Source organism: Syngnathus acus, chromosome 11 (genome assembly GCF_901709675.1).
Source record: "Syngnathus acus chromosome 11, fSynAcu1.2, whole genome shotgun sequence".
Lineage (NCBI taxonomy): Eukaryota > Metazoa > Chordata > Actinopteri > Syngnathiformes > Syngnathidae > Syngnathus > Syngnathus acus.
Genome location: NC_051096.1, coordinates 2,375,537 through 2,401,087, shown reverse-complemented (window position 1 = coordinate 2,401,087; position 25,551 = coordinate 2,375,537). Strand labels below are relative to the sequence as shown.

Genomic DNA, 25,551 nt, shown 5'->3' with positions numbered 1-25,551 from the left:
GTTCGATAGAAAACGTAACCAATTGGAAGTGGGCGGGACTAAAATGGCGTTCGTTCGGCCTCGATCGCTGATTGGGTGAATGAGCCACCATTCAAACGCCATCGAGGCTTGGGTGAACTATTTACTGATATTGTCAAATGATTGCTATAATTAAACGACTTCAATATACGAACTACTGTCTCCTTGACAACGATTTGTCATTGGTTTACAATAAAAACACAACAATTTGATAAACAAGTGTTTATATTCATAAGATTAGCATTGCTATCATCAACACGGTGAGGCAGCCAGGTACAGTAAAAAAAATACAACTTTGTATGTACATTGAAAAAGGTTACTCTGCTGAGTCTAATTTTAAAATATATATATATCAAACTCAACTCGCAGTATAGATGAGGAAGGGGGAAATGATTGCGCAGTTAAATGTGTTTTTTTGGTGTTCTAATTTAAGGTCTAGCCTACTCTTTTTTTTTTTTTTTTTTACTGTAGGCTGCGGCTAAGAATCTGGCACATTTCAACTGCGAAACACATTGCGAAGAAGAATGTAAAATTGACACCTTACTCTCATTTTCCCCTTCATTATCAATTTTTCCATTTACCGTTACCAGTCTTAGGCAACCCCACTGAGAAACTGCAACAATTTTCTTGCTGGTTTCCAATTTTGCTGATAAACCTACAAGGCTACTACTGATAGCTATATTTATAATGGAGAAATGGCCACATTCACAGTGTGGAAAAAGTAGCATTAGGTTATTTTAACCATAAAAAATTCCCACGCCAAATCAATTGCGGAGAAGCAACTACATCATTCAAAATTATAAGTGTCATTTTCCAATGATTTCTTGAGTGTTTTTTTTTTTTTTACCGACTAAGAATGTGGGAAAGAGTTTGGCACAAAGAGGACTCGGTGCTTGTATCCCAACAACATTCCCCAGAAGCAATCATATGATCCTAAAGTTGAATCAAGAAAATGAAGTGAAGGCCAAGATGCAGATGCTAACACGAAGTGACAAAGGACACGAAGAAGGCGGAGGACCGGGAAGTTCTGTCGGAGGCGCTCATAGAGAAGAGCGCCAGATAATGGAAAGGGGGCGTTAGGAGCTGATCCCTGCGGGTTCGCCGCCCGTCTCTACCAGCGTGACGCGGCCCTCGTCACCCTCCACGATGATGCCTCCCTCCTGCAGGACCACCATCTGGCCACCCCCTTCCTCCTCCACGGCCGGCGCGTCCTCATCCTCGTCGCCGCCCACCACCTCCTCGGGGCTGACGTTGGCGGCGGCAGAGCCCGCCTGGCTCTGGGACATAGCCTCCAGTTTGATGCGGTACTCCTCGGCCTCCTGCTCCTTGCGCATGAGCTGCTGCCGGTATTCCTGCGCCTTCCTGTTGGCCTCCTGCAACTGCCTCTGCAGCAGCTCCTGCACGCAACCACGACGACAAGTCGGTCAAACGCTCTTCCAACCCCACTAACCCCCAGCTTTCATGGCTTGGCAATTGACATTTTTTTTAGGGGAACCTTCATATTATCCAGCAAAAACGTTTCTGTGCTTGGGCCAATGCCATGATTTGGCAGGGGTCAAGACTATGATATTGACGTGAGTTGAGGAGTTTCAATCTTGTGGCATCTATCGGGTTTCCAAACTTTTATTGGTCCTAGGCACATATTTTACATAAAAAAAAAAAAAAGAAATCAAAATTTCATAGCACGAGCCAAACATGTCAACCGAGCTCACAAGTGGACTCGCTGGCATCGATAGAGGAGCAAAGACTCGCTATTTACAGTCCATAAACATGACTGAGTGAACTTGGTATGATTTGCCGCGGCACACCTGACGATCTCTCAAGGAACAGCGGGCGGGCGGTCGGGAACGGAAGACCTGCGTCACTGCATCAACATTGCTGATGAACAAAAGTGTGCGGTGCACTCGAGCAATCCATCAAAGACGCGGCCACTTACTGTCTCTCCTGTGTCGTTGTGGTTATTGGTCACCTCCAACTTTCTCTTCCTGGAGGGCGGCGCCTGTGACTCTTCCGCCACCACCTCCTCCGTCACTGTGTTGGCGGGCACCGCCAGCACTGCACACACACGCAACAGACTTGCTCAAGTCACACTTCAAATCCGTGCGAGGCTACATCGGCGGACCGAGCCTTGGACACCCCCTCCCCCCAAGCCTCTGCTCGAGTTCTCCGTTTTTTGTCAAGTCGCAAGCGTGCGGTCATACTTTGCTGTCCGTGCTGCATGGTGACGAAGAAGGGCTGCGACATGCCTCCGGTCGTTTGCAGGTTGCCGTGTTGGTCGGTTACGATGGTGATGACCCTCTGGCCTCCCTCGTTAACCACAGCGGCGTGCTGGATGTTGCCGTCCAGAGCGTTGGCGGCCATCGCCTCTTCGGATTCCCCTGGAAGGCAAAGCAGAGAGTCACGGCTCGCCCGCATCTCAAACTTTTGGACACCGACAACATCCATACCGGTGCCGGCCTTGTTGAGCAGGTCGGCCAGGTTGACCACACCCCCTTGGATGCCCTGGATGATGAACTGCGGCTGGTTGCCACTGTTGCTGGACTCCACGTTCAGGCTCACCTGGTTCATGTTCACCTGGTTCTGCATGCCCTCCTACACACACGCACGCACACAGAAAGGGACAACGGCAGAAGCGAGACGTGAGGCGGGAAGTCGCCGGTGGCGGCGACGGGGAAGCGCGCGACTGACCTGCAGCAGCAGCATGAGCTCCGTGTTCTGGATGTCGACGGCAATATCAAAGGGCGTCTTCTCAAACTTGCTGAGCGCGTGCACATCAGCGCCGTGCTTGATAAGCGTCTCCACCACACCGTGGTGGCCGTGCTGGGCCGCCCAGTGCAGCGCCGTCATCTTCAGCATGTCTTTGGCGTTGATGTCGGCGCCGCTCTGGAGGTGAGAGAGCCAAACAGTCAGAGGCGCGAGAGGAACTTGTGCACTTGAAACAATCGTAGCTTAGCTTTTTCCGTCTGCTAGCCCGATACTCGCGCGACCGTGTGCAACTCTTTATCCCAATCGCGTCGAAGACCCAAGAACGCGAGCGCTCACCCTGACCAGCAGCTCCACGATGATGGTGTGCCCCTCAGCAGCGGCCATGTGCAGAGGTGTTCGATCCACTTTGGTGCGAGCGTCGCGACTGACGCCCGCTCGCAACAGGACGTCGGCGGTGGAGTAGTGGCCGCGCTGAGCGGCCAGATGGAGCGGCGACGTCCCCAGCTGTGCGGGGCAGAGGTCACGCGCTAGGACTTGCTTCTTTCTGTCAAATACTCGAGCACTGGGACGATTACTCACCCAGTCGGTGGTGAACGGAGCTCCGTTGGCCATCAGGTTCCTCACCTCGTCATCCAGACCATTACGTGCCGCCTCCAGCAGACGCTTGCCCAGGTCTACCAGCGACATCTGACGCACAACAGCAAACAAGGCTGCTATTCAGATGTTTGCAGGAGATGTGGATTTGGACTCTTCTATTTGGGTTCTTTTGAATGCCACCCGATTCGATTTGGACTCTTTAGGCTCACAGCGTGACAAATATACATTTCCTCCACTGTCTGTTTATTCAATCAAGGGGTGGATATTTATTTCTTTTGCTTGATTTTTATTTACAGCCCTAATAAAATGTTTGGGAGTTTTTGTGGTGTCCATTTGGTGCCTATTCATTTCTCAGGGTGGCCCGTAACGTACATCCCAAGATAATCATGGTTCAATTGCTAACAAAAGAAACGTCAACAGCGCCATCTGTCGGGACAGTGCCGCGAACACTCGATTGAGCGCGCGCTAAAGTCGGGGTGGTGCAATTTAAAATTAACAACTTGAAATTACTTGTTCAAAGCGATCCTGGTGTTTGTTTGATTTGCAGAAACGGAAGAGCAACTTTAAAGAGAAAAGTTAGCACCTATGCTAACGGGGTGGCGGCGTCCGATAATGGAATCCGGTGACCACCATGGTGAGCAGTTCGGAAAGACGAAGCTTCTATTGCCGGGCCGAGTAGCCATTTTACGCGCCTTGCGGACAGAATAGAGTCCGCCATGTGCCACGTATCCCCCCCTCCGAACTTGTAAACTACAAATCAGCCAAACCCATGTAGGTAGCTCCGAACATGTAGTGTACAACGGACAGGAAACCGTTTAATATAAAGTTGTTTGTTTTCCGGGGGAAGTCATCAAGAAATTTCCTATTTTACACAGCGAGAAAAAAACTACTTCCACATCCGGTTAGCTAGCTTTTCTTGCAGAGTGCAGCGTCGAGGCGCTTCGGTGGCGCTTTTGCGGCGACACTTTCGAACATCATACGCTTAACACATGCTGGCTGGCTGTTGGCGACAAAAGGGAAGACGTGCTTTTATCCCCCGGGTGATCGAAAAGCGACTCACCGCGTCCAGGTTTGGTGGCAGCCTCAGGACGTCTGCCGATGTTAGCTAGCTAGGAAGCTAAAGACAGCAAAGGGCTTCGTAGTCCGCGATTGCGAGTCGGTACTGAACACAACTGGGCGAACAAGTTGCGATTTTCAACGGCCACTTTTTAAATATTTGTCTTTGGGCACCAACCGACGCATGCTTGCCTCCGCCAAATTGTTTACTGGCCAAAAGTAAGACAAGGAGACGGCTGGAATATGCCCGGATGTTGTGAGGCAAGCATCCAAATTAAAAGTATCAAGACGTTTGCGGTTCTCACGTTGCGACTAGATAGAAGAAGTATTTAAAACACAATTCAAGTCTATCATATATTGAACTTTTAAGATTGTAGTCTTGGTTACGACTGATAAAATCTCAGTAGCTCGTGTACGGCACCCATTGTTGATCTTATTTTGAAATTTACGATCAAGGGTGGACGCCATCTTGGTGTAAGGCCTCGTCCAAATTCTCATCTGTTTGCACCCTTGCACGTTTCCTTTGGAGGGGGGGTGTTGCAAGTGCGTAGAGTTTAAGATAGTGCGCCGTCGCCGCGCCCCTTTCAAATTGTTAGAGCGTCCAAGCGGCTTGGTGAAGATGTGCCGTTATATACCTGCATCATGTCAGCTGGAGAAATGAATAAAATGCTTTGAAAATACGACATTTCTTTATTTCTAGGAAGATTGTGATGAAGGTTTGCTGATACTGGAGTCAAAATATGTTGTGACAAACGAGAACAACAAACAATAGATCAGAATCTGCTATCTTTGTTGTTGACATTGGCCTCGAACGCTTTGAGAATTCACGAACAGCTGCCGTTGCAGCAAAAGAAAATCCATTTCATTGTTGTTGCCATTGTTTGGTACATTCAAATGACAAAAATGTTTATTTTGTCCAGGGGCTAAAGCGTGAGGCTGATCAAATCAGCTGCATGAAATAGGCAAAAACGTAAACACGCCTTAAAAATATATTAAAACAACAGATTTTTGATTTGGAAAAAAAAAAAAAAGGCAAAATCATTAAAGCGATGAGCTAATCTGTCAACCTCAAAAGTGGCAGTTGTAGTTTTGCAGGCTCAGACCACGACATGCAGCAATTTAACGGCATCACGTCAGCTTTTGTAACATGCTTCATCTGGGTGGGGCAGAGGGCGGGGCTCAGAGCAGCAGGTTGAGGTCTGCCAGCAGAGCGTCTACATCAGCGATCGGATCTCTCCAGTAGTTGAAGGACGAGAACTCGCTCAACTCCGGTTCCTGCACGCAGCGCATCGTCATTGCTAACAAATATGACCTTTGACCATCACGGTGGTCTGTGAACAATGACACTTTTGGTTGGGTATTGTAATGGGAACGTTTCCTCATGTCTAATTTGTGTATTGCTCTTGGGTGGTGTCTTTAGCCCCGCCCACTCACATGTTCATCCCGTTTGATCAGCCCGTCTCCTTGGTTGCCGGGACCGTCGAGCAAGCCGAGGTCCCGCAGCTCGGAAAGATCCAGGGCCGGAACAGGCTGCCTCCAGAACATGAACGAGTCATACTGGCTACTCGATTTCTCCATCATCGTTGACCTTCAACACAGACAAACGCTCGCCAGTCGACATCAACCGCGGCTTATGAACAGATAAACGATGGTCGCCAGTCAATCACAGGGAGGCAGTTGTATTTACTCATGTATTATTTTTTTTTATGTGCCTTTTCGCTTCATGCTGTCTTTGTCTTAATTGTGAAAATGGGCGCACAACAAGACGCTTACAATTGTGAGAACAGATTGAGCACATTTGCTCACAAATGCTATTTTTTCTCTGGACTCATCATGACGGTGCAAGATAAATTAACCAATTTCATTCGAGCGGTCGCCGTTCGCATCTGCTGCCGTTCATTTTAAGGCGTTGACCGGAATAATAAATAAATAAATAAAAGACAATTTCACAAAGATGAAAGCAAAAAGCTTAGAGCGTCGTCCAATTAATGTCAACGTACACACTTGCTTTCATTTCTCTCTTCCATGTCAAGGAACAGGAGGCGATATTTTCTTTTCTCACGTCATACCGTTGAATTGTCGCGCATTGAAGCAATGAACAAAATGAGAACATTCGTCGCCGCAAATGTCTGAATAAATTTCTGAGACAATAAAAACGGTAAATCACCTTCTTCCAGAGTGCAAATACGCTTGAATGTTGTCTGTTGTCTTGTGCTGCTTTGCTGACGATAAAGATGCCAGATGCTGCAGTGGACGACAGGTTGAGAATGATGAGATTTGGGCCCTGTCCAAATACTCGCAATCAAGCGTTCTAGTTGGGGGGAATCAAGTGCGTAGTGTGTCCGAAGTGCGTGTTTAAAGCAAGTGTAGAAACACTTCAGCCGAGACCGCAGCTTATCCTGTTTTACCCACAATTCATTGCGGATTTGACGACAATTGAGGGAAAAATGATGTTCTTGCTAAAAATACAATATTCTACATAATTGCGTAGAGGCCGGAATTAGTGCAATAGGGATCTAAAGTTTCCATCGATTATGATTTTTAAATCAATATTTAAATATAGTAATATATTTATATATGGAAATATAGTAAAGGGATAAGAAATTGTGTTCTTTTACTTTTGCCTTTTATTTCGTATTACTGGAAGATTTGCAGACTGCAGACGCACAATGCGCAAAGCCGTCGTCATTTATTCTTTTGACCTTTTACTGTACTATAAATGACTTTAATATGATGAAGCGTCTTCGCGTTTGTGCACATGAAATGTCGACGTCACTGACGAGCTTTTGGGCCGGGCGACTGCAGCGATGATCATAAAGTGCCGGAAGGGGGCGACGTCGGTGTTGGTGTTCGCTTGGGCGGGAACCGGGAGGCGGGACTTCCTCCTTGAGGACCGCGCCTCAAAAAGAAAAAAAAGAAAGGAAAAAAAGAAACCCCCCTCAAGAAAGAAAGACTGTGACATCGAGTCAGTGAGACAGAGAAACGAGTTGAGCGTGCAGTCACTTCAAGTCCGCTTCTTGGTGAGTCATTTTTGTTTTCTTCTTTTGTTGCTCACCCTGCAATGTGTCAAAGTTCAGATGAAGGGAACCGTTTGAAGGCGTTAATGATTGACAGCTCGCAGTTTGGCAGCTCTCAGATCAGTTTGCTTGTCGCGCAACAATCTAATTTGCCTCGCTTGCGTTTGTTTGCTCTTAACCCAGGATAAAGTTCAGGGGCAGGCGGTTGCAGTCACAGTTAGTCTCAACTATAGAAAAATTTTACATTTTGACTCAAGTCAGGGCCCCAATATTATTGGGGCGAGGGGGCGGAGTCACAGTGAGCTGAGTCAATTACAAGCTTGCTCATGGGGCAAATTTAACTTTTGGAAAAAGGTTTCCACTCTCTTTGAGTTTCATTGAGAAATGTCATAGTGAATGCTTGATCGTGTCCCACCATTGGCTCGCTAGCGACCAGTCCAGGGTGTTCCGGGCCTCTCGCCCAAAGTCAGCCGGGATCTGCTCCAGCTCACTTGAGACCCAGATGAGGACAAATGCAACACAAAATCAATACTGTCACGCACGCATGCGGTCCCGACCTTTGTGACCATGATCACTCGACCCCCAAAGCAGCGGCAAGCCGCATGGGCAAACGTCTGCGAACGTGTTGCTGCTCCCTGCGGCGTTGACGGGAACATTCCTGTCGGCGAACGTGAAGCTGCTTGTCGCTCGCGCATTCCTGCTTTATCATCCGCTTTGAGCTGCTGGGACCAAAAGCAGTGCACTGTTTGCTCGAGTGGATCAGAAACTCGCTCTTAACTGGAAACGGCAACGTTAAAGTTCAACTTGTGTTTGCAGATCCAACAGCTGTCTGGTGAGCGGTGGCCGGGCCAGACTGGGCCGCGCCAATCAGCCTTCTGGATGTTCCCCGACTAGCCGCTGGCCGGCAGGGCGACGGCAGGGCGACGGCAAGGCGACGGCAGGGCGACGGCAGGCGGGCGTCAGCATGAGCGAATTCTGGCACAAGATGGCCTGCTGCGTCATGGCCAAAGCGCCGCCGGTGAGACACCGCTGTGTTGCGCTAGCCTTTTTGTCCTCAGCGGGCTTGGCTGTGTGTGGTTTCGCCACGTTGGAGACAAAGTGGACCAAACAAACAGTTTAAAGCCAGAACCGGTCAATAGCGACGATGACGTTCATGTTGCGAATGGACGCACCGGATGCCAGCGACGTCGCTTCTATTTTTAGACTTTTCTTTTTGGCCTGCCGCAACAACAATAGTGGCGCCGATGACCTCGCTCGCGGGGGAGCTTGACGGGACTTTCCTTTGTGTCACGGGGCAGGAAAAGCAAGCGGCGGGCCTCCGTGACTCGTGAGCAGCTAGTCGCCTAAGGCGTCCGACACCGTTAGTCACATCGTGTTCTGTTTACGGCCCGACGCAAACAGACCAAAAGAAGAAAAGTTAGCGTGTCGCTCACCTGTGCTTGCGTGTGTGCAGAAGAGGAGGAGGCGGAGGATCGACCGCAGCATGATCGGCGAGCCCACTAATTTCATCCACCTGACGCACATCGGCTCAGGAGAGATGGCCGACGGACTCCAGCCGGTAAGCGCAAGCCCGCCTACATTGGCACCGCCGGGGGCCCTTCACCTTCTCTCTCTCTGAGCACAGTCGGGGTCTGTTCAGGAGCAGATGAGCTCCAAATGCCCACAGTTGAACGGCAGGAACAGCCTCTTGTAGCCGGTAAAGCACCACCATATTTTTCTGGTCTTTCTTTCCTCTTTCTCATCAGCCGCACGTTGACACTCGTGTTTGTCAGGTGTCTCGCGGTGCCGAGAGTCCTTTCCGCCGCCGATCCCGGGAGTCCCAGCGTCCGTCCTTGAGGGGGCGCTGGGGAGCGCGCCATCTTGGCCAAAAGCGCAGAGCCTCCGGTCATCCGGGTTTCAGTTTGACGCCGACCGACTCGGAGGGACGAAATGATGTTACCGCTCGAGGATAAAAACACACATCATTGGACTCGGCTTCGCCCGCTCGCTTTCTGCACAATTGCCGGCGTTTGTTGCACGTCAAGTTCCCGGGATGCTTTGAGCTCATAGGACATACGACCTGAGCGATGACGTCGCAGTCTGATGCACTGGAGGACTTCCTCTTTTAAGACTTTCTGGATCATGTGACTGCTTCCTGACAAGCCGTGGACAATTTCAGGCCAGAAAATGGCAGTCTGTGACCAGATGAAATGAACTTTGGCCTCGACAGAAACTCAGGGTGACCAGATCATGTGACAACTCTCACACACACACACCCGTGAGGTTTTGCTAACACGCCATCCACATGCTTGCTATGCTAAGCTCCGCTCGCTCGCTCGCTCGCTTTGTGACTGATAAATAAAACCACGCTTCTTTCTGGCAGTGCATTGTTAAAGGATTTGGCGTAATGACATGAAATGGAGGTATTTGTGCGTATGTGTGTGTATTTCCAAAGTTTTCCCTGTGTGTGTGTGTGTGTGTGTGAGCAAATCATACATGAGTAACAGCTGGACACAAAGTTGCTGTAGTGCAGTCATTCTTTGGCACACCACTAAACGGCGCCCGCGCAGCACACTTGTTGTGTAGTGAGCCTCGTCACAGCGGGCCAACGAGAAAAACAAGTCCAGTGGCATGTTCCCGTTTTCGGACTTTGCTCAGCAGACCTCCTCATTTCCTTCCTGCACGCCTGCCTTGGCTTCCCGCCTCCTTCCTGGCCACACGCTCATACACTTCCTGTACTATGAATGGCTGCAGTGTTTCCTGAGGAAGGTGCTGGCAGGTCCATTCGCATGCACAATGAACAACTTCAGTAAAGGCATTCTTTCAAATATGAAGAAAGCGCTCTTCTTTACATTTAGTCCCTCCACCAAAACAAAAAAAAACTACACAGACTGCATAGAAGGATTTTATCCGTTTTAGAATATTTATTGCTCTTTTTTTTTTTACCCTAAATGTGCTTCCCCCCATAATCCGGCTGTGCGTAACCATGTAAATTGATGTTTTGAATTACTCTGTCGCCCTCTTGCGGTGAATGTGTGAAGCACACGATTAAACCATTATCAATATAAACATAAACGTTATTGAACGGTGGGCGCAAACCTTAAAACATTTGGAAAACAACACGCAATTATTGATGCCCAAGACGTTGGGATGTAAATGACATTTGCTTGATTTAATTTCCGTGAATAATTTAAAGGCGTTTTGCAATACACAAACAAATCTTTGAAGAATCTGCTGCATTTGAGAATTGACCCTGCCCCAATTCTGGTGTTTATTTATTTTTCTTGTAAATAAGAGGTAACGCGAACATATGTGCTGTCAAACAGACAGTTTTACCCTATTTCACTTTAATTATGCTTTAATACTAATAATGCTCCGGATCCTCTCAATTACCTATGCTTGAAATCAAGAAAATATTAATAAAAAAAAGTCATTTAAATCAAGCGCAGGCATTGAATCAAGTAAGCAAGAAAGACACAGACACACAGATTTGAATTTTCAACATTTTTGGGGGGTTTTCTTTTTCTGTTTGGTTTCAAAATAAAGATCACACAATTGTTTAGAGACAATCTACAACAGGAGTTACAAAAAATAGTTGCCCAGGCAAGTAAGCATACACAGGTTTTTGTTAACTATACACATATGGTTACAAGGTGTGCTCGTAGTAGTAAATATACACAAGGTGGCTTTTTTCTACTTTTTTTTTTTTTTTTTTTTTTTTAAACTTCACCTCAAAAAATGGCTGCCTTTCATCTCTTTTCAACCCAAAAAAAAAAATCATGGACAAGTATGATACAGCACTTACAGCACTAGAGAAATAAGGGTGGGGGGGTATCTCCTCTGTACAAGTCATGTTTTCTCCCACCAAAAGTGAAGCTTTTCTATTAAAAAGATTAAAAAAAAAAAGTGTAAAAAAACCAATGGAGTCAGTAGGAGATTTTTCTTTTTAACTTAAGCAGATAAAACCAAGCGTGGTGCGATTTTTTTGTACAAGTACTACACTGTATAGATATAGAAAGGAGAAAACAAAGCAAAAAGCTAAACTTGATATTACAATTTACAATGTACAATAACTCATGTCACAAACCAAAAAGTGAGAATTTACACTGAAATGCACAGGTAAAGTTTTTTCCCCCTAAATTTTTTTATCATACCAAAAAAGGGCGGTAAAGCACTTTTACATTACAAGGGTTTACAAATGTACAAGTATACAGTCAGAAGTATGCGTGGTCACTACTAGGATACATTATAGATACAGATTCAACATCAAAAACCAGAAAAAAACCTACAAAGTTTGTATATATATATTTATATATATATATATTCATATGTACTGTATATGCAAAGATTCTACACCAAGTATACATGTTATATTTATAGAAGCAAGACCAGAAAACTCCCATGCTAAATGACGTGTAGGCTGGTTAGCTCGCGTGTTCGTGTGCACTCCTCTACAATTGGCCGACAAATTAAATAGACATTCCGAATAGTGGTAGGGAGCCAAAAGTTAAATAGGGGGTGGAAAAAAAAAAAAAAAAGAAAAGAAAAATGATAATGGGAGAGGTGGAACAGAACCCCGAGGTCAGCAGGCCGGACTATTGAAAGAGTTACCATGGAAACTGAGGGACTGGAAAGGTCTGGGGGTGGTAATTCTTGAAGGGGTTACGACCATATTTGAGGGGTGGTGGTGCTGGGGGTTACATGATGCCATTGGGGGGCACGCACAGGGGTCCCAGGTCCACGCCGTTCTTCATGTAGTACTTCTCCAGCTTGGCCAGGATGTGTTTGCCGTACGTGTACTTCCGCAGCGTGGAGATGTGCGGCCGGATCTGAAAAGCACATTTGGGGGAAAAAAAATAAATAAAAAATCGGTCACTCAAAATGTCCTCTCAGATAAAACTCTTTTGGATTGAGACATTGTTTCATCTTTCAGAATTCAAAAACAAACATCGGATGTTCTCGTGGGCTTTTGCCTTGCGTATCTTTTACGTCCACGTCGCGCACCTTGTGCATGACGATCTTGCGCTGGGTGGGCTCGGCCACGTCGATCATCTTCTGCACTACGTAGTTGGCGTACTGGTCCTTCATCATGGTGTATAAGGCACTGTGGGGGCCCTCCGTCAGGCTGCACACTTCGTCGATCAGCACCGCTCGCTCTGCCCGCGACGCGTGCGTCACGCACTTCTCCACCACGTTGCTAATGGACAGGAAGAGAGTTTTTTTTTTTTTTTCCCATTTGAATGACAGTGGCAGCTTGGCTTAGAAAATGAGAACACGGGCAAGGAGCATGACAAGCAGCACTCCCGCCTCCACCACTCACTAGACCCCGCCCCCTCAAACCCACACACTGCTGCCGCCGCCGTGCGCTACCTGGCAAACTTGTGCTGACTGAGTCCCAGCACGTTCCCTCTGATCTCCGCCACGATCTTGCTCTTATCTTCGGCTCGGCCGTGCTCCAACACATGCTGGATGACGTAGTTGCCGTATTGGTCCTGCACGAACAAACGCAGCAAAGGGTTTGAACCTCGCATGCTGCTCCAATGTGGAGATGCGAAGGTGCGAGCGGACCTGCACAAGCTGCTCCGTGTGCTGGTGGAGCTCCTCCAGGATGGGCAGCGTCTGCTCGGGCAAGCAATGCTCCAGGATGCGCTGGATGACTCGGCAGCCGTACGGGTGAGTGGACAAGGCAAACACCTGGTGCAGAAATCAAACGCTAGCTGCACTTATGCTTCTCATGTACAAAGTAGGAGGCTGCTGCGGTTTGCGTTGCCATGGCGACACCGTGCATGCGGCTACTACCTGTCCCTTGAAGGCGTCTATGATGAAGTGCAGCGCATGCGGCTGCACACACTCAATGCACTTCTGCACCACATGGTTGCCATTCTGGTCCTTCACGCACTTGAGCACGTGGCCGTCCAGCTCGCGCACCATCTCGCTCTGACAAAAGATGAGTCACCGTTTGCGAGGAATCAAAGTGCCTCCCAGCAGGCTTTTTTTTTTTTTTCTGGGACTTAATTGTGGCCAACAAATAGTAGCGCACTTTGAACACCCTTGGTTGCTATTTTAAAGCCCAACTCTACAAAATCATTTTATTAAACATACTTTTCTTGACATAGAGGAAGACAGACCTATGAATGTGTACGAGACGCATGTGATTTTTTTCTCCCCTTGCCGTTTTAGGATTATTTTTGACTCTGTCAGAACGAAAGCGCGTCATACTCACAATGACCTGCTGATCGGACGGGATGAACTCCAGCGCCTTCTGGATGACTCTGCAGCCGTACATCTGCAGGGCCAGCGACAGGACGTGGCCGCGGATGCGCTCAGCCAGCGCCAGCTTCTGGTCCAAGCTGCCAAACTGCACATGAAAGGAAGTCTATGTCTCGTGCTATGCTACGAAAAAAATACAGCCCAAAGTACGGTGAGGCATACCTCAAAGAACTTCTGGATAACATAGTTGCCAAAGACGTCCACCATCAGCTGGTAGGCGGCCTGCAGGATTTCACTGAAGACAAGCTGGCGCTCAGCTGGACTGGCTCGTTCTAACTTTAACTGAATGAACCTGTGCGAGAAGTTGACTTAGCATGCTGCTAATATCCTCAAAGACTGTCAAACGTTACAGCAGCTACAAGCTAAACGCTAATGTCGCTAAGTGCTAACCTGCTTCCGTGCTGGTCCTGACTGAACTCCATGATGTGTCCGGCGATGTCGCGAAGCTGCAGGTTGGGGTAGCGGTTGTTGCGGAAGTCCTCCAGCAGGCGGCTGCGTCCTGACGGCATTACATCCGACATGCCGTAGCGTAGCCGCGACGACGGGAACAGCTGACTGCTGGGGGAGAAGAGCGACGAGCCCGAGCTGGCGGCGCTGCGGTACTTGGCCTCGGCGCCCGGGGCGGCCGAGATGAACCGCCCGCTCCCGTTGGTCAGGCCACCTGTGACGCGGCATCAGACACAGGCGTGAATTTAACCGGACCTAAAAAGTCAGAGAACCCGCGTTGTGTTGTCGCCGACCCTACCCAAATTGAGGTTGGATGAGGAACTGTGGTTGGAGAGTGAGGGCGGTGGGGTAAGCGAGTGGGACGGGCCCTGGTTGGGTAGTGGCATGCCCACCGGGCCGGGTGAGGGGCTGAAGCCCAGCGTGCCGTTGTAGAAGCCGCTGTGGCCGATGGGCGTGAGGCTGGAGGGTGTGCGCTTGTACAGCTCGCTATTGCCTGTTAGTGAGTCCCGCCGCGAGCCGCTGCCACCGCTAGAGTTGGCCACTAGAGGGAGACAACCACAACAGCCTTGTTAAGTTAACCCTAGTCACATTATTTTACAGAATAGCAGAAGCCACCCAAAAAAAAAAAAGGATAGTACAAGGTGACATGACATCACAAGGTTGTTGCTACCTGCAGTGCCGAAGCCTCCCAACGTGGCCCCCAACGTGGCGCCCAGGGACGAGGAGGCTTGCTGGCTGAAGCCAAGGGAAGCGGAACCCGGGCCGGGTTGGCCGGAGCCCTGTGAGAAGAGCGAGGAGCTCTGCGAAGACGAGCTGAGCGAGGATGAGCCGTAGAAGGAGCTGCCGCCCAGAGGGCCGCCGCCGGGTCCACCCTGCTGCTGCTGTTGGTGCTGGTGCTGCTGGGACGTCATGGCACGGAAGGGGCCGTTGGCGCCGCCGCCCAGGCCGCCGTTGGCGCCGCCCGCCGAGGCTGCCGCAGCAGCAACTGACAAGAGCAAACGTACATATTTAATTGTCTGTGGCTCGCTTTGAATGTTACAATTACTTTAGTTTCACTTGAACTAATGTGATGGTTGAGCCGTCTTCACCATCCTTTACCTGCTTGCGCGGCAGAAGGCGATATGATGACAGAAGCAGGCGCCATAAGGCGAACGGGGCCGCTACGAGCTCCAGTGTTGACCACCAGGGCGCCTGTTTGGTCGTAGTAGGCTGCCGGGGCCAGGACCGGGTAACCTGGCAGGGGAAGAAAAAAAAAAAAAAGACGAGCAAAGTGAGGAAAACTAAAGAGCACTGTAAAGAAAACGATCGGTTAAAGAGACTCACCGGGCACTCCTGCAGCGAGCCCCTGCCCGAAGGCAAGGGCGGAGTTGACGGCCGCCGTGGCAACCAGCTGCTCATTCTGCTGGCCTTGCTGCCCCTGGCTGGGCGTTAAGGGACGCTGGTTGCCTCCGGCACGCATCACCTTGTGGGTGTAGAGAAAAATATTGGTCACGTCACGACTTCACGGCCTGAACAAACATTCGTATGGCCGACCTGCTGTTGGTTCTGCTGGCTCTGGTTTGCCGCCTGCTGATTGGCAGAGTTGTTGGCGGCGGCGGCCGCCTGTTGCTGGAACAGATTGGCGGGGTACACGCCCCACGGGGTGACGCCGTAGTATTGAGGAGGCATCACCGCCGGACCTACAAACACGCAATTTGTAAGTCTGCGAACTTCCCTACGTGTGTATCAAGCTGTGACACTTGCCGAGCGTTGCCGCCGCCGCGAGTCCCGCCGCGTAAGGGTCCGTACCGGGCGGGCCGGTGCTGATGATGTAAGGATTGGGAACAAAGGCGGGGGCCAGACCTGGAGACAACAGGTAGAACATCAAAAGCCATAACATCCAATTTCTTTCATTTGTGTGATCATTTGGGCTAAGTGTGACGTTTTCCTACCAATGTGCGGCTGCTGTGCCGCCGCCGCTAAGGCGTACTGCTGCTGTTGGGCGGCAGTCAGCTGCTGCACGGCCAGAGCGTTGTTTCTCTGGAAGAGCTGCCGCACAAAAGAAATACGTGAGCTGGGCCTTCAGATCGATTGCACAAAATCATCAAAAAGCAATCCATCCGTAACTGCTCAGCCCTCTCTGCTCATCGAGGAGTGGGGGGGACTTGGAAGGAAGAGGATGAGTGCACATACCTGCTGCTGGTTGGTGTAATCAAAGAGTCCCACGGTGGGCGCCGAGTCCATGGGCATCTGCGAGTTGTAGTCAAACTGCAGCGGCTCCATCACCGACTCCATCTGGTCCATGGTAACGCCGCCCTGGTCCACGCCCGAGAAGTCCTCGGGCGGTTTTGGGCCTCCGCCAAGAGGCGTCAGCCCGTCCACGCCGACGCCCCCCGGACCGCCCAGCAGGTCCCCCTCTGGGCCTGGCGGCTGCATGTTGCCCGGCGGGCGGCTGTGGGAAGAACACGGTTGAGGCCCCAAACGTCGCTTGGGCGGAGAAGCTTCTGATGAGAGACGTACCCGAAGTCTTTGACGTCGACGTCCAGGCCGTTCTGCACGGCCAGACCGTTTGGGTTGATGACGTCGTTGATGACGTCGGCCTCCACCTCCGCCAGCTCTTTCAACTTTTCCGCCTCAAACGGCACCTTTGGCTTCTCCCGCTTGTCCTCCACCACCTCGCCGTCCCTCTGGCCCTGTGCCATAACACATGACAAAAGCTCCATACACTTGTGTAAAAAAAAATCTCAAACCTGAAAATGAATTCTTTGACAAGCAGGAAATCAGTCTACTGAGTGTAGTAAAGTAGCAAGAAGAGCTCCAAATGGCAGCGACTCACATAAGGTCCTTTTCGCAGGCAGGAGTCCAACTTGTCGGCGGGCGACGAGGACAGCACATACTCCACCATGCTGACCCCCAGCCCGCCGCTCTCGGATCGCGGCGACATGACCGAGCCCACGCCCACTTCGCCGCCGTGGAAGCCTTGACCGGGTCGGCGTGACACCATGATGGGCTGTGACACCGAGTGGTCTGCGGGAAACAGGAGCAAGGCTTGAGTGAGGGAAGTGAACATCGAGTGCCGTTGCTTCCACATTCAATGTGACAAAAAGATCCAAACATCTACCTGAGGCACCCCAGGCGCTGTCCCTCCACTGGTCCAGGAAGATGCCCTTCGGACCATCCTTACCGGAGTCGTCTGTCTCCCAGAATTTCTTGCCGGTGAGCAGCTGCAGGAAAACAAAGCCAGTGGAAAAAAAACGGTTCAATATAAACTTGGACAGAAAAGAAAAATCATTTGTGGGACAGATTTACACTGCATGCTTGCGAACAATTAAATCTACAGGGACGTGGGGGTGATAAAATATCATTAATATAATAACAAATAATAAAAATAGCCCGGCTAAGTGTAGACAAAGACTCATGTTTTTGTCGAGTAAAAATGAAGGCAAGCCAAAACTGTTGGGTGCCTTTCTCATCTTTCCTCGAATCTTGTTTTTCTGGAAAGACAAAGGCAGAGTACGCACATCCCTTTGAAACTTTCCGCCAACTTCCACCAGCCCTCGATTTCCTGTTCATCAAGTCTGCGGTTAGCGTTCGGGTTCGTCCAGAGCCACCAGCCAGAAACAGCCCATGCCATTTGACGCCAGACTTAAAAAGTAAACCATTTTGCTTGTCTCACCTCTCCCATGGTGCGTCCCTCCAAAGCCAGAGCCTGGAAGTCATGGTTCAACTCGTCCATGGAGCGCACCTGAAGACAAAAATCAGCATCAGCAAAATACGTTGTGTGCTTTAAGAGTTGCTTTTTTTCCCCTTTCTGTAAACCCAAACGGTTTATTTAAGGGACTTTTTTTTCACACTTTGAATCAAAATTAAAATTAATCACGTTATAGAGCCAAATTAGTCGACAAAATCCATTACTCTCCCGGCACGGACTCGAATTGCGTCGATTGTCAAGGCACTGTTTGCACCTGACTGTCATGGATGTTGTCCCCAGTGGGCCAGCGATGTTTTCCGGGCTGCTCGCCGTGCTGCCGCTGGAAGAAGTAGTCCACCATGGCGTCGTCCTGGGAGCGTCCGGCGCCGGCCACACCCTGAGCGGATAAAATGGCGAGGTAACCAAGGTGTTTTTCGGTCGTTCATGAGAATCCCTTTGTTTAGTTTTGGGGTGAGTTTGACAATGAAACAGCTTGCACACTTAGAGAATTGTCAGGAAGGAATATCAACACACGTGACGTGTTTTCACCGGGAGTGTGACTTTTCGGTTGGATCGGCCTTACCTGCTGGCTGGGCGGTGCGGCCTGAGGCGTCTGCCCGGTGGGAGGGGCGTGTCCTCCGCTGCTCAGCACCACGGGCATGCTGCTGGGAGACGTAGTTCTATGGTGGGGGCTGAAGGAATCCTGCCAGAGTACCGCTTTCGTCTTCAGCACACACTGCTCATTCCACCACAGCCTGGAAGCAACAAAATAAGCGTTAAGCCATGATGACATCACCACGTGAAAGATAATTCTCAATTATGTCAGCATTTCATCAGGACTTTGAAGCAGGCAATAATTCGGACAAACAGTACAATTCCCTTGCAATACAAATGTATCCATAAACCATCCGTGCACAGGTTAAGCGTGAAAACAAACTAACAGTCTTACTTTGAGTTTAATAATCAACTCAGACATTTCCCAACAGTATAACATGCTGAGCTAATATCTTTTTCTAGCCTCTTCACACTGCACTTCATTCTGAAAGTATTTGATTGCGGGCATCGGTTTATAGGCACTCACCTGCACAATCTGATTAGAGCCAAAACAAAATGTCTGCCTTGACAATGACAACAATGCTCACTTTCTGATGCAGTCTGACAGATGGATGCTGAGCATGCTAACCCCCACCCCCAAAATAATAGATCACGCACAGGCCCTTCCGTCTTGTACAACCCCCTCTTTACCTTATCCCCTTTAATCTCTTACAGAAAAGACCCCAGCAGGTTCATATTGGGCCCTGCAGTGCAGTGAGCCATATTGTTGCATTACATTAGCATGTTAGCTATCTCCAGACATACACGCCTCCATTAGACAAAAGACACTAAAGTGATTGTAAAGAAAAATGGAAAAACACGATAAAATAATGAAAAATCACCACCCAAAAGACGCTTTGAAGCAAGTGTCAGGTGTTTTTGAAGCTACAGCGACGAAGAGGCGGGTAGACAAACACCCGGAAATCCACAACAACTCGGGTCATTCACCGACATGACACGCTTGCGGCACCCGGAAACCAACACCGGGTGGGATGGTGTGGGTCTACCGGGCAATGTATCTATGTCATGTACCCACCACCGGCTCCATTTACGGGGTGTGACAATACACGTTAGCTTCTGCGGGCACTCACGTTTGTCTTCCCCCTTCCACGGCGGACATGACACAACAAAAGCAGGCAGAACGCGCACCGGCACCGACGATCAATAACCGAAGCTTTCACTCGCTCGTATTCGGCCAGAAGCGGGTTTGGCGAGAGAAAGGACTCGCTCGCTCGCTCGCTTGCTCTGTCGGTGTCTAGCAACAATAACACGGCCTGTCCCCTCGGTCCGACTCCACACTGCTTGCAGCCCCCGGTGAACCGGTGACCAAACATGGGCGCCAAAGTGTGTTTAGTAACAAGCGGCGGCCGCGGTGGTGGTGATCGGCGGGACGGCAAGCCAGGCTCTCTTGCCGGTGTGCCGTACCCCCCGCGATCGGACAGGTACTCGTGACGCGGGTGCTAACAAAGGGCCGCGAGCTGTCTGTAGCGGAAGACCGACACAACAGGAGGAAGGGGGGGGGGGCAGTAAGCTCGGGAGGCGAGTCTGTTACATCTCACAAAAGACACCCCTTTAGCCCCATCATGTTGACAAGATCCGCACCGGTGCGTTGCTAAGCGGCGTGTCGAGGTATCGCGCGCTGTCAGCGGGCGGTACTCACCGGCGGAGAGGGTGGATGGTGACGGATTTGGGCCCCAGCTTCTCTCTGACGCCCCAGGATTTCACTCCGACAACATGGCGGCTCGGCGGAGGAGTAGACGCGAGCGCTGCATGATGGGAAGGGACGGGAGGGCCGGGAGAGAGCGTGCGGTTCATTGCGCCAACCGGGGAGGGGAGGGCCGCACCGGGCCCGCTTTCTTTGTTCGGTTCTGTACTGCATTTATGGACCTCATTCACGCCGTTTGTCAATGGAGGAATACTGTACCGAAGGGGGCGGTGGCATGTCCGTCATGTTTTGTTTATCATACCATACTCGGTAAAAAAAAAAAAAAAAAGAGTCATTTAAATCAAAACAAAAACATTGCGGGTGGCTTCGGGGAAACACTGCCGCAAAGCGTGTGGGGGTGACGTAATGCAGACTGTCGCCATGGTAACAGTGTTTCCATCGACTTCGTATTTTTAGTATAAAAACAACCTGATGAGAATTTCAAATGTTATTTAGTTAAACTGCCATTTATTACAATAATTTCTGTCAATGCTAACAAGACAATAACTTAAAACAATTCATCTCAAAAACCTTCATTGAAATGTCAAAATCAATCCAATGCGGACACAATTCTAATTTTTCATGTAGAAAGTGTCGTTTTTATTATTTCAAACGGTACAGTGCACCTTTACTTCAAGGTGTTCGCCTCATACCTGTCTCACTTCTTTGCTCCTCCCGTCTCCTGTTTGACAGACAAAAAGCGTCTGTGCCCGTTGAGATTTTTGAGAGTGAGAACAACAAGAGACACAGGTATGAAGAAAAAAAGATACCCCCCCATCCCCTGGACACCCCAATGCAGGACCCTCTTTTTTTATCATCCAAATCAATTATTGGCTTGTTATTTACATGCAGAGTACCCCTCCCCCCGACATACAAATACCCGATCCCAAAGCCATCTGCACCCTACCAACCCCACTAAAGTCAAATTCACCCTGGGCATCGGAGATGGATGCACGTCGGTAAATTGTGAAACAGGGACGTTTGCCGACTGTTCGCAGACAGCTTTGGGATCTTAAGACTGCTCTAGTTTGACATCAACACATTCTAAAATGACAATGAGTCGTGCCTTATTTATTTTGTTTTTTAAATTACGTGACCCTCCCTCCCACAATAACGATGGTGCGAGGTGCAATCTGAAAGCACCGTTTAATCCCGTGACACACACACACACACACACTGAAGTACACTACACACATTTGTGTTGCTAGCTGGTAAAGATGTGTGTCGCCGGTGACTGTCTCCTTATTCCGGTTCATCCATCTGCCCGTCCATCCAACATGCTGGTTCATCCCTGAGCTTGGTACATTCCATTCAGGGATGGTAATCTTACTCAGGCGCACACACTCTCACACATTTTCTCCAAGGCGGGGGGGTAAGCAAGTCCTCTAACTACCTCGTACCATCTGTAGTGATGCTGTTCTGTTTTACAAGTGTCCGTTAGCCAGCCCTGGGGGACGTAGAGGACAGTTAGGACAGCACAGAAGAAGGCGAGGACGATGGCCAGTCCCACTTACGTGTAGAGAGGCTGGAGTTGGAGATGCGAGGACTTCTGCGGAGGCTGATAGCCGTACGAGTCGAAACCTCCGATGAAGTCGACTTGGCGAGCGAGGGAGAGAAAGGATTCATTTTAGTTTGACAACCATGAAATGGCCAAGAGACTGCTCCCCACAAGGACAACAAAACGCCCGACCATGTGTCTCTTGTTCCATGTCACAGGCATTAGACGCGCAGATGGTTCACACTTAAGAGCGGAGGCGGGAATACTCTAATCACACGCTCGGCTCACGAGGGAATCCCGGAAATCGGCCACATTAGAACCCGGACGACACTCAAGGTTTTCCCAGACAAGAAAGTACAAAGACTCACAACTGTCCTCGTCATCCTGGAAGACTTTGCTCACGTAGCACGCGTACACAAAACCAAAAAGCTGTTGAAACGCAAGAGAGTCAGAGATTATGGACCGCGTGTGGCGTATTTACAGTCAGGCGTGTGCACTTACGGCCAGCAGGACCTGGACGGCCGAGCTCAGCACTTCGATGTACTGATAGTCCAGCAGGCAACCGGAGACGGTGATAACGTGGTGGTCGTCAGGGGCCAAGTGCGAGTCCGGCACCGGCGTCACCAGGCAACCGGGACCGTGCTCCATCCACCACGAGCGGTGCAGGGACGTGTTGAACGTCATAAGGAAGTCCCTGTCCTACACATATTCATAAAAAAAAAAAAATCAAAATAGCTGTTTCGCCTTTTCTTGAACTGACTTTTTTAGACTTCAGATTGGCTTGAATGGCTTTAGGGGTTGATGTTAACAGCGCCCCCTATTGCCTCAACTGTGTTTTCCACTCATGTTTTTTTTCTCAATATTTTTTGTTCCCTCAACAAAATTCCAGTAAAAAAAAAAAATCTCACAACTCTTAACATAGCAGGCTGCCCTCTGGGTGAATCCTCTTGTAGATCATTGTCATGTCCGTATAAATATTATAAAGAGAACTTTGATGAGGCCGACTCAGATGGAAGGTTCTGATGTAATGGCGTGCAAGACTGTAATTGTTACATTCGTGTCTAATGGGAAAGGACTTTATCTTAACTTGCGGTTGTCTCTAAAATAGCCGATGGGGGGGAAAAAAACCCCGTAAAAAGCGTGAGGGATGTGCCCTGAGCGACGTTGCGGCTGCTGGAATATGGTCCACTACTTTCAAAACCACCAGGGAAGAGAGGAAAAGAAAGGGGGGGGGGCTTGGTGTTCTTATTTTTCCCCTCGTCTTCGCTACTCTGCTTTTATTATTCAACACAAGAGCGATGCAATCGAAAAGGAGAACTGACCTGAGACAGGTTGCCCACCTCCAGGTAGAAGCAGATGATGAAGGAGTTCCAGCCCACCCACAGCACCAGCCACACTGCATACTACAAACACACAACAAGACCACCCACCTCAGAGTATAGTATTCGGAGGAGCCCAAATTGTCGGGCAGGTACTCACAAAGATGAGGTATCTGAAGCGGAACTGCGCCGTGCCGAACATGCCCAGGATGACGGCCATGATGTGCAAGAAGTTGGCCAGGATGGGCGCCCATTGGTAGCCCAGGAAGTCAAAGACCTGCCTCTGCAGGGCGGCCACCTGGGAATGGCCACGAGAGCCAGAAGGCCAGTTAGCGACGTGCAATGCTGCGGTTGTTGCTACGGTAACTGCCCCCCCTCGCACTAATAAGGATGTACGGGCCACAATCTCAACAATGGCCTCCGCCGCACGCACACATACACACACAAGACCAGCGTCGCGGCGGGCTCATGTTACACGCTTACTACAAATTGGACAAAACAAAACAAAAATCTATTTTTAGATGCAAGGAGCGGCTAAGTTTAACTCCAGAATGGACACCAGATGGCAAATGGGGGCCCTCCGGAGCATGTTTGAGGGCTAAGAATTCACCCAACACACACATGCAGCTGCAGCTCAAAGCATTGACTGTACTAGACAAAAAAAAAAGAAAAAAGTCTGATCAGCCGGCATGTAGCACGCCGCTTTAATTATACCCCCGAGCAGCAAACCTCAGCGAACATGGACGTGAGGCGTTTAAGGAAACTCTGCCCGTATCCACATAGAACTACGATGTACTGATAGCAGCTGAAATGGAATTTATGAGCCGTTCCTATCAAAAAAACTCCAAGACGCAAAAAAAGGGGTGTTTGTATCGCAGCCTTCGGAAAAGTGTCCATTTGCCGCATAATCGGTCCATCTTGGGAGATAACACAATATCTTGTATGTAATCTCTTTGATTTATTAGTCTTACTATACTTGTAACAACACCGCCTTGCGTAAATCATTTTGATATCGGTTTTACCGGGAGCAACAACAGTTCTGGGCCCCCAACACATAAATACTCAAGATATCCAGCCATACGCTGGGCTTCAACCTGATTAACGTTGCAGTTTGCCCAAAGCAAATTTTCATCCCCCAGTTGAAATCTGGATGTTCTTTAACTTGACATATTACAGGCTGCTTCTGTTCAAGTCAACATTGAAGGTCAAATGTCATTCAAACTGGATCCAATCATTTGACAGTTTACATTCATTTGACATTCCATTCAAACTGGATCAGCTCTGGTTTAAAACTGGCTTTTGACTTCAAAATGGAAGGATTGGTGTTTGATATGACTCAACGTGTGTTCAATAAAGCAGAAGGCTGCACTCACCAGCTGCAAGGAGCATATGACCAGCAGCGTGCATCTCCCGTCGCACTTCCCCATCTTGGAGGGCTCGGCACGCGGCGTGGGGCCGCGCAGGCTCCGGGGGAAGGACGGTTCCCCGCTTAGATCCAGACTTGCCTGGCCGAGTCAGCTCACACCATTCCGGGCGCCCCCCTGCCGCCTCCTTCGTCTTCCTCAGAGCCTGGACCGCCGCTTGCCCTCACAACCGGTGACCCATTTTATGCTAAATTTTTCAAATTATTTTCGTCTTCTTCCAGTGGTTGTTGGAGCCGGGCCCGCTGCGGTTAGACCACCAGTGATAAGCGAATCACCTCGGCCACACCTTCCAGAGGGTCTGGAGGAAGGAGGGAGGTGGGGGGGGGGGCGCATACACACACACACATACAAAGGCACAAAGAGAGGTGGAAAAGTGTTATGATGGGCCCCAGGCTGCAGACAGAAATGAGCATCATATGATAGCGGGATCACACGGGGACGGCGGCATAGGAGGGAAGCAAGCCATCCAGCAAGCAGCGTTGCTTCGGTGGCTCCGGCCTGCCCGCCCGGCGACCGACGCACAAAGCAGCCCGTTGTGACTCACCACGTTCGAATGAACAACAATCGCGGCCCCCCTCGGAGGCTCCTGCGCGCACCACCTTCTCGTTCCGTCGTCTCCCTCCGACAAAACCGGACAGATCCCGTTTGGGGATTCCGATGAGGGAGAAAAATACCAGGTTGCCTCGCTTCGTCTCTCCGCGCCGTCTTTTGTCAACAATCGGTGCCGGGGCGTGCAAAGGAGGAGCCGGAGGAGCGAGGGGAAAGAGGCGGGCGGGAGAGCGAGGAGGAGGCGGTGGTGGTGGTAGAAGTGAAGCGGGGGGGGGTTGGGGGCTGGCCGTGGAGGCGACCCCCCTCGAGGAGGAGCTGCGTTCATACTACAGGGGAGGAGTAAAAAAAAAAAAAAGGCAACAAAAGAGGAGAGAGGGGGAAAAAAAAAAGACGCACGCCGGGCAGCGGGGATGGATGGAGCGAGGCGCGGCGAGAGCGCACCTTCGGATACTCGCATCACTTCCACTGTCATCAACTTATTACGCAATTAGAAAATGTCTTATACGTAAATAAACACTGCTGTATAAAAATCCCAAAATGTGAAATAAAACAGTTTGAAAATCTGACATTAATTTGGGGGTTGACATCACGTTTACATATTGTTTATACCATTTTCCGTTCAAACTGAATCCAATATGAATTAAACATTCGTTTTAAAAAGTGCATACAAATTGCATAAACATCATAGCAGACCTGGATTAC

The 25,551-nt window shown here is 49.7% G+C and overlaps 6 protein-coding genes across 11 annotated transcripts in view; 2 read left to right on the top strand and 4 right to left on the bottom strand.

Moving 5' to 3' along the window:
• Positions 1-25,551, top strand: part of LOC119130207 (fibrinogen C domain-containing protein 1-like) — a 559,732-nt gene that overhangs the window by 216,344 nt on the left and 317,837 nt on the right. The gene's annotated exons all lie outside the window — the stretch shown is intronic.
• LOC119130268 (GA-binding protein subunit beta-2-like) lies at positions 231-4,850 on the bottom strand. 5 transcript variants are annotated; one of them, XM_037264050.1, is made up of 8 exons: positions 4,382-4,842; positions 3,304-3,411; positions 3,061-3,228; positions 2,707-2,901; positions 2,466-2,610; positions 2,220-2,396; positions 1,955-2,073; positions 231-1,415 (listed from the first exon to the last, which is right to left on the bottom strand). In XM_037264050.1, the coding sequence occupies exons 2-8, from the start codon at positions 3,409-3,411 to the stop codon at positions 1,095-1,097; spliced, it is 1,233 nt and encodes a 410-aa protein (XP_037119945.1). In that variant the 5' UTR covers positions 4,382-4,842; the 3' UTR covers positions 231-1,094. The 5 variants fall into 5 exon arrangements, with proteins under 5 accessions (XP_037119945.1, XP_037119946.1, XP_037119943.1 ...); XM_037264051.1 differs by lacking the exon at positions 4,382-4,842 and adding an exon at positions 3,832-3,859; XM_037264048.1 differs by having other exon boundaries at positions 3,061-3,411; positions 4,382-4,846.
• On the bottom strand, positions 5,048-6,690 carry mllt11 (MLLT11 transcription factor 7 cofactor). Its single transcript, XM_037264296.1, has 3 exons — positions 6,545-6,690; positions 5,812-5,965; positions 5,048-5,652 (listed from the first exon to the last, which is right to left on the bottom strand). The coding sequence occupies exons 2-3, from the start codon at positions 5,956-5,958 to the stop codon at positions 5,557-5,559; spliced, it is 243 nt and encodes an 80-aa protein (XP_037120191.1). The 5' UTR covers positions 5,959-5,965; positions 6,545-6,690; the 3' UTR covers positions 5,048-5,556.
• Positions 7,268-10,201, top strand: cdc42se1 (CDC42 small effector 1). Its single transcript, XM_037264298.1, has 5 exons — positions 7,268-7,397; positions 8,211-8,412; positions 8,848-8,952; positions 9,019-9,090; positions 9,167-10,201. The coding sequence occupies exons 2-4, from the start codon at positions 8,359-8,361 to the stop codon at positions 9,085-9,087; spliced, it is 228 nt and encodes a 75-aa protein (XP_037120193.1). The 5' UTR covers positions 7,268-7,397; positions 8,211-8,358; the 3' UTR covers positions 9,088-9,090; positions 9,167-10,201.
• pum1 (pumilio RNA-binding family member 1) lies at positions 11,002-20,184 on the bottom strand. Of its 2 annotated transcripts, none has more exons than XM_037263770.1 (23): positions 20,015-20,184; positions 18,344-18,515; positions 18,035-18,157; positions 17,746-17,814; positions 17,191-17,293; positions 16,906-17,096; positions 16,590-16,762; positions 16,263-16,521; positions 16,022-16,121; positions 15,834-15,932; positions 15,624-15,769; positions 15,414-15,552; positions 15,189-15,323; positions 14,761-15,075; positions 14,389-14,631; positions 14,034-14,304; positions 13,806-13,935; positions 13,597-13,731; positions 13,173-13,310; positions 12,942-13,067; positions 12,744-12,865; positions 12,378-12,570; positions 11,002-12,202 (listed from the first exon to the last, which is right to left on the bottom strand). In XM_037263770.1, the coding sequence occupies exons 1-23, from the start codon at positions 20,167-20,169 to the stop codon at positions 12,071-12,073; spliced, it is 3,669 nt and encodes a 1,222-aa protein (XP_037119665.1). In that variant the 5' UTR covers positions 20,170-20,184; the 3' UTR covers positions 11,002-12,070. The 2 variants fall into 2 exon arrangements, with proteins under 2 accessions (XP_037119665.1, XP_037119666.1); XM_037263771.1 differs by having other exon boundaries at positions 16,022-16,118.
• Positions 20,633-25,143, bottom strand: nkain1 (sodium/potassium transporting ATPase interacting 1). Its single transcript, XM_037264225.1, has 8 exons — positions 24,845-25,143; positions 24,250-24,598; positions 23,037-23,174; positions 22,880-22,960; positions 22,059-22,256; positions 21,926-21,986; positions 21,574-21,655; positions 20,633-21,506 (listed from the first exon to the last, which is right to left on the bottom strand). Exons 2-8 carry the CDS (start codon positions 24,301-24,303, stop codon positions 21,497-21,499), a joined length of 624 nt encoding a protein of 207 aa, XP_037120120.1. The 5' UTR covers positions 24,304-24,598; positions 24,845-25,143; the 3' UTR covers positions 20,633-21,496.

Coding starts and splice junctions, on each gene's coding strand:
- LOC119130268 (XM_037264048.1), bottom strand. CDS start 3,411: ATGTCGCTGGTAGACCTGGGCAAGCGTCTGCTGGAGGCGGCACGTAAT. Junction 2,902..3,060: donor TCGTGGAGCTGCTGGTCAGG/GTGAGCGCTCGC, acceptor TCTCACCTCCAG/AGCGGCGCCGACATCAACGC. Junction 2,074..2,219: donor CATGCAGCACGGACAGCAAA/GTATGACCGCAC, acceptor GTGTGTGTGCAG/TGCTGGCGGTGCCCGCCAAC.
- mllt11 (XM_037264296.1), bottom strand. CDS start 5,958: ATGATGGAGAAATCGAGTAGCCAGTATGACTCGTTCATGTTCTGGAGG. Junction 5,653..5,811: donor TGATCAAACGGGATGAACAT/GTGAGTGGGCGG, acceptor CGCTGCGTGCAG/GAACCGGAGTTGAGCGAGTT.
- cdc42se1 (XM_037264298.1), top strand. CDS start 8,359: ATGAGCGAATTCTGGCACAAGATGGCCTGCTGCGTCATGGCCAAAGCG. Junction 8,413..8,847: donor TCATGGCCAAAGCGCCGCCG/GTGAGACACCGC, acceptor GCGTGTGTGCAG/AAGAGGAGGAGGCGGAGGAT. Junction 8,953..9,018: donor TGGCCGACGGACTCCAGCCG/GTAAGCGCAAGC, acceptor CTCTGAGCACAG/TCGGGGTCTGTTCAGGAGCA.
- pum1 (XM_037263770.1), bottom strand. CDS start 20,169: ATGAACCGCACGCTCTCTCCCGGCCCTCCCGTCCCTTCCCATCATGCA. Junction 15,076..15,188: donor GCCTTCTGCCGCGCAAGCAG/GTAAAGGATGGT, acceptor TGCTCTTGTCAG/TTGCTGCTGCGGCAGCCTCG. Junction 13,732..13,805: donor TTATCCAGAAGTTCTTTGAG/GTATGCCTCACC, acceptor TTTCATGTGCAG/TTTGGCAGCTTGGACCAGAA.
- nkain1 (XM_037264225.1), bottom strand. CDS start 24,303: ATGGGGAAGTGCGACGGGAGATGCACGCTGCTGGTCATATGCTCCTTG. Junction 22,257..22,879: donor AGGTGGGCAACCTGTCTCAG/GTCAGTTCTCCT, acceptor GAATATGTGTAG/GACAGGGACTTCCTTATGAC. Junction 21,656..21,925: donor CCAGGATGACGAGGACAGTT/GTGAGTCTTTGT, acceptor TCGCTCGCCAAG/TCGACTTCATCGGAGGTTTC.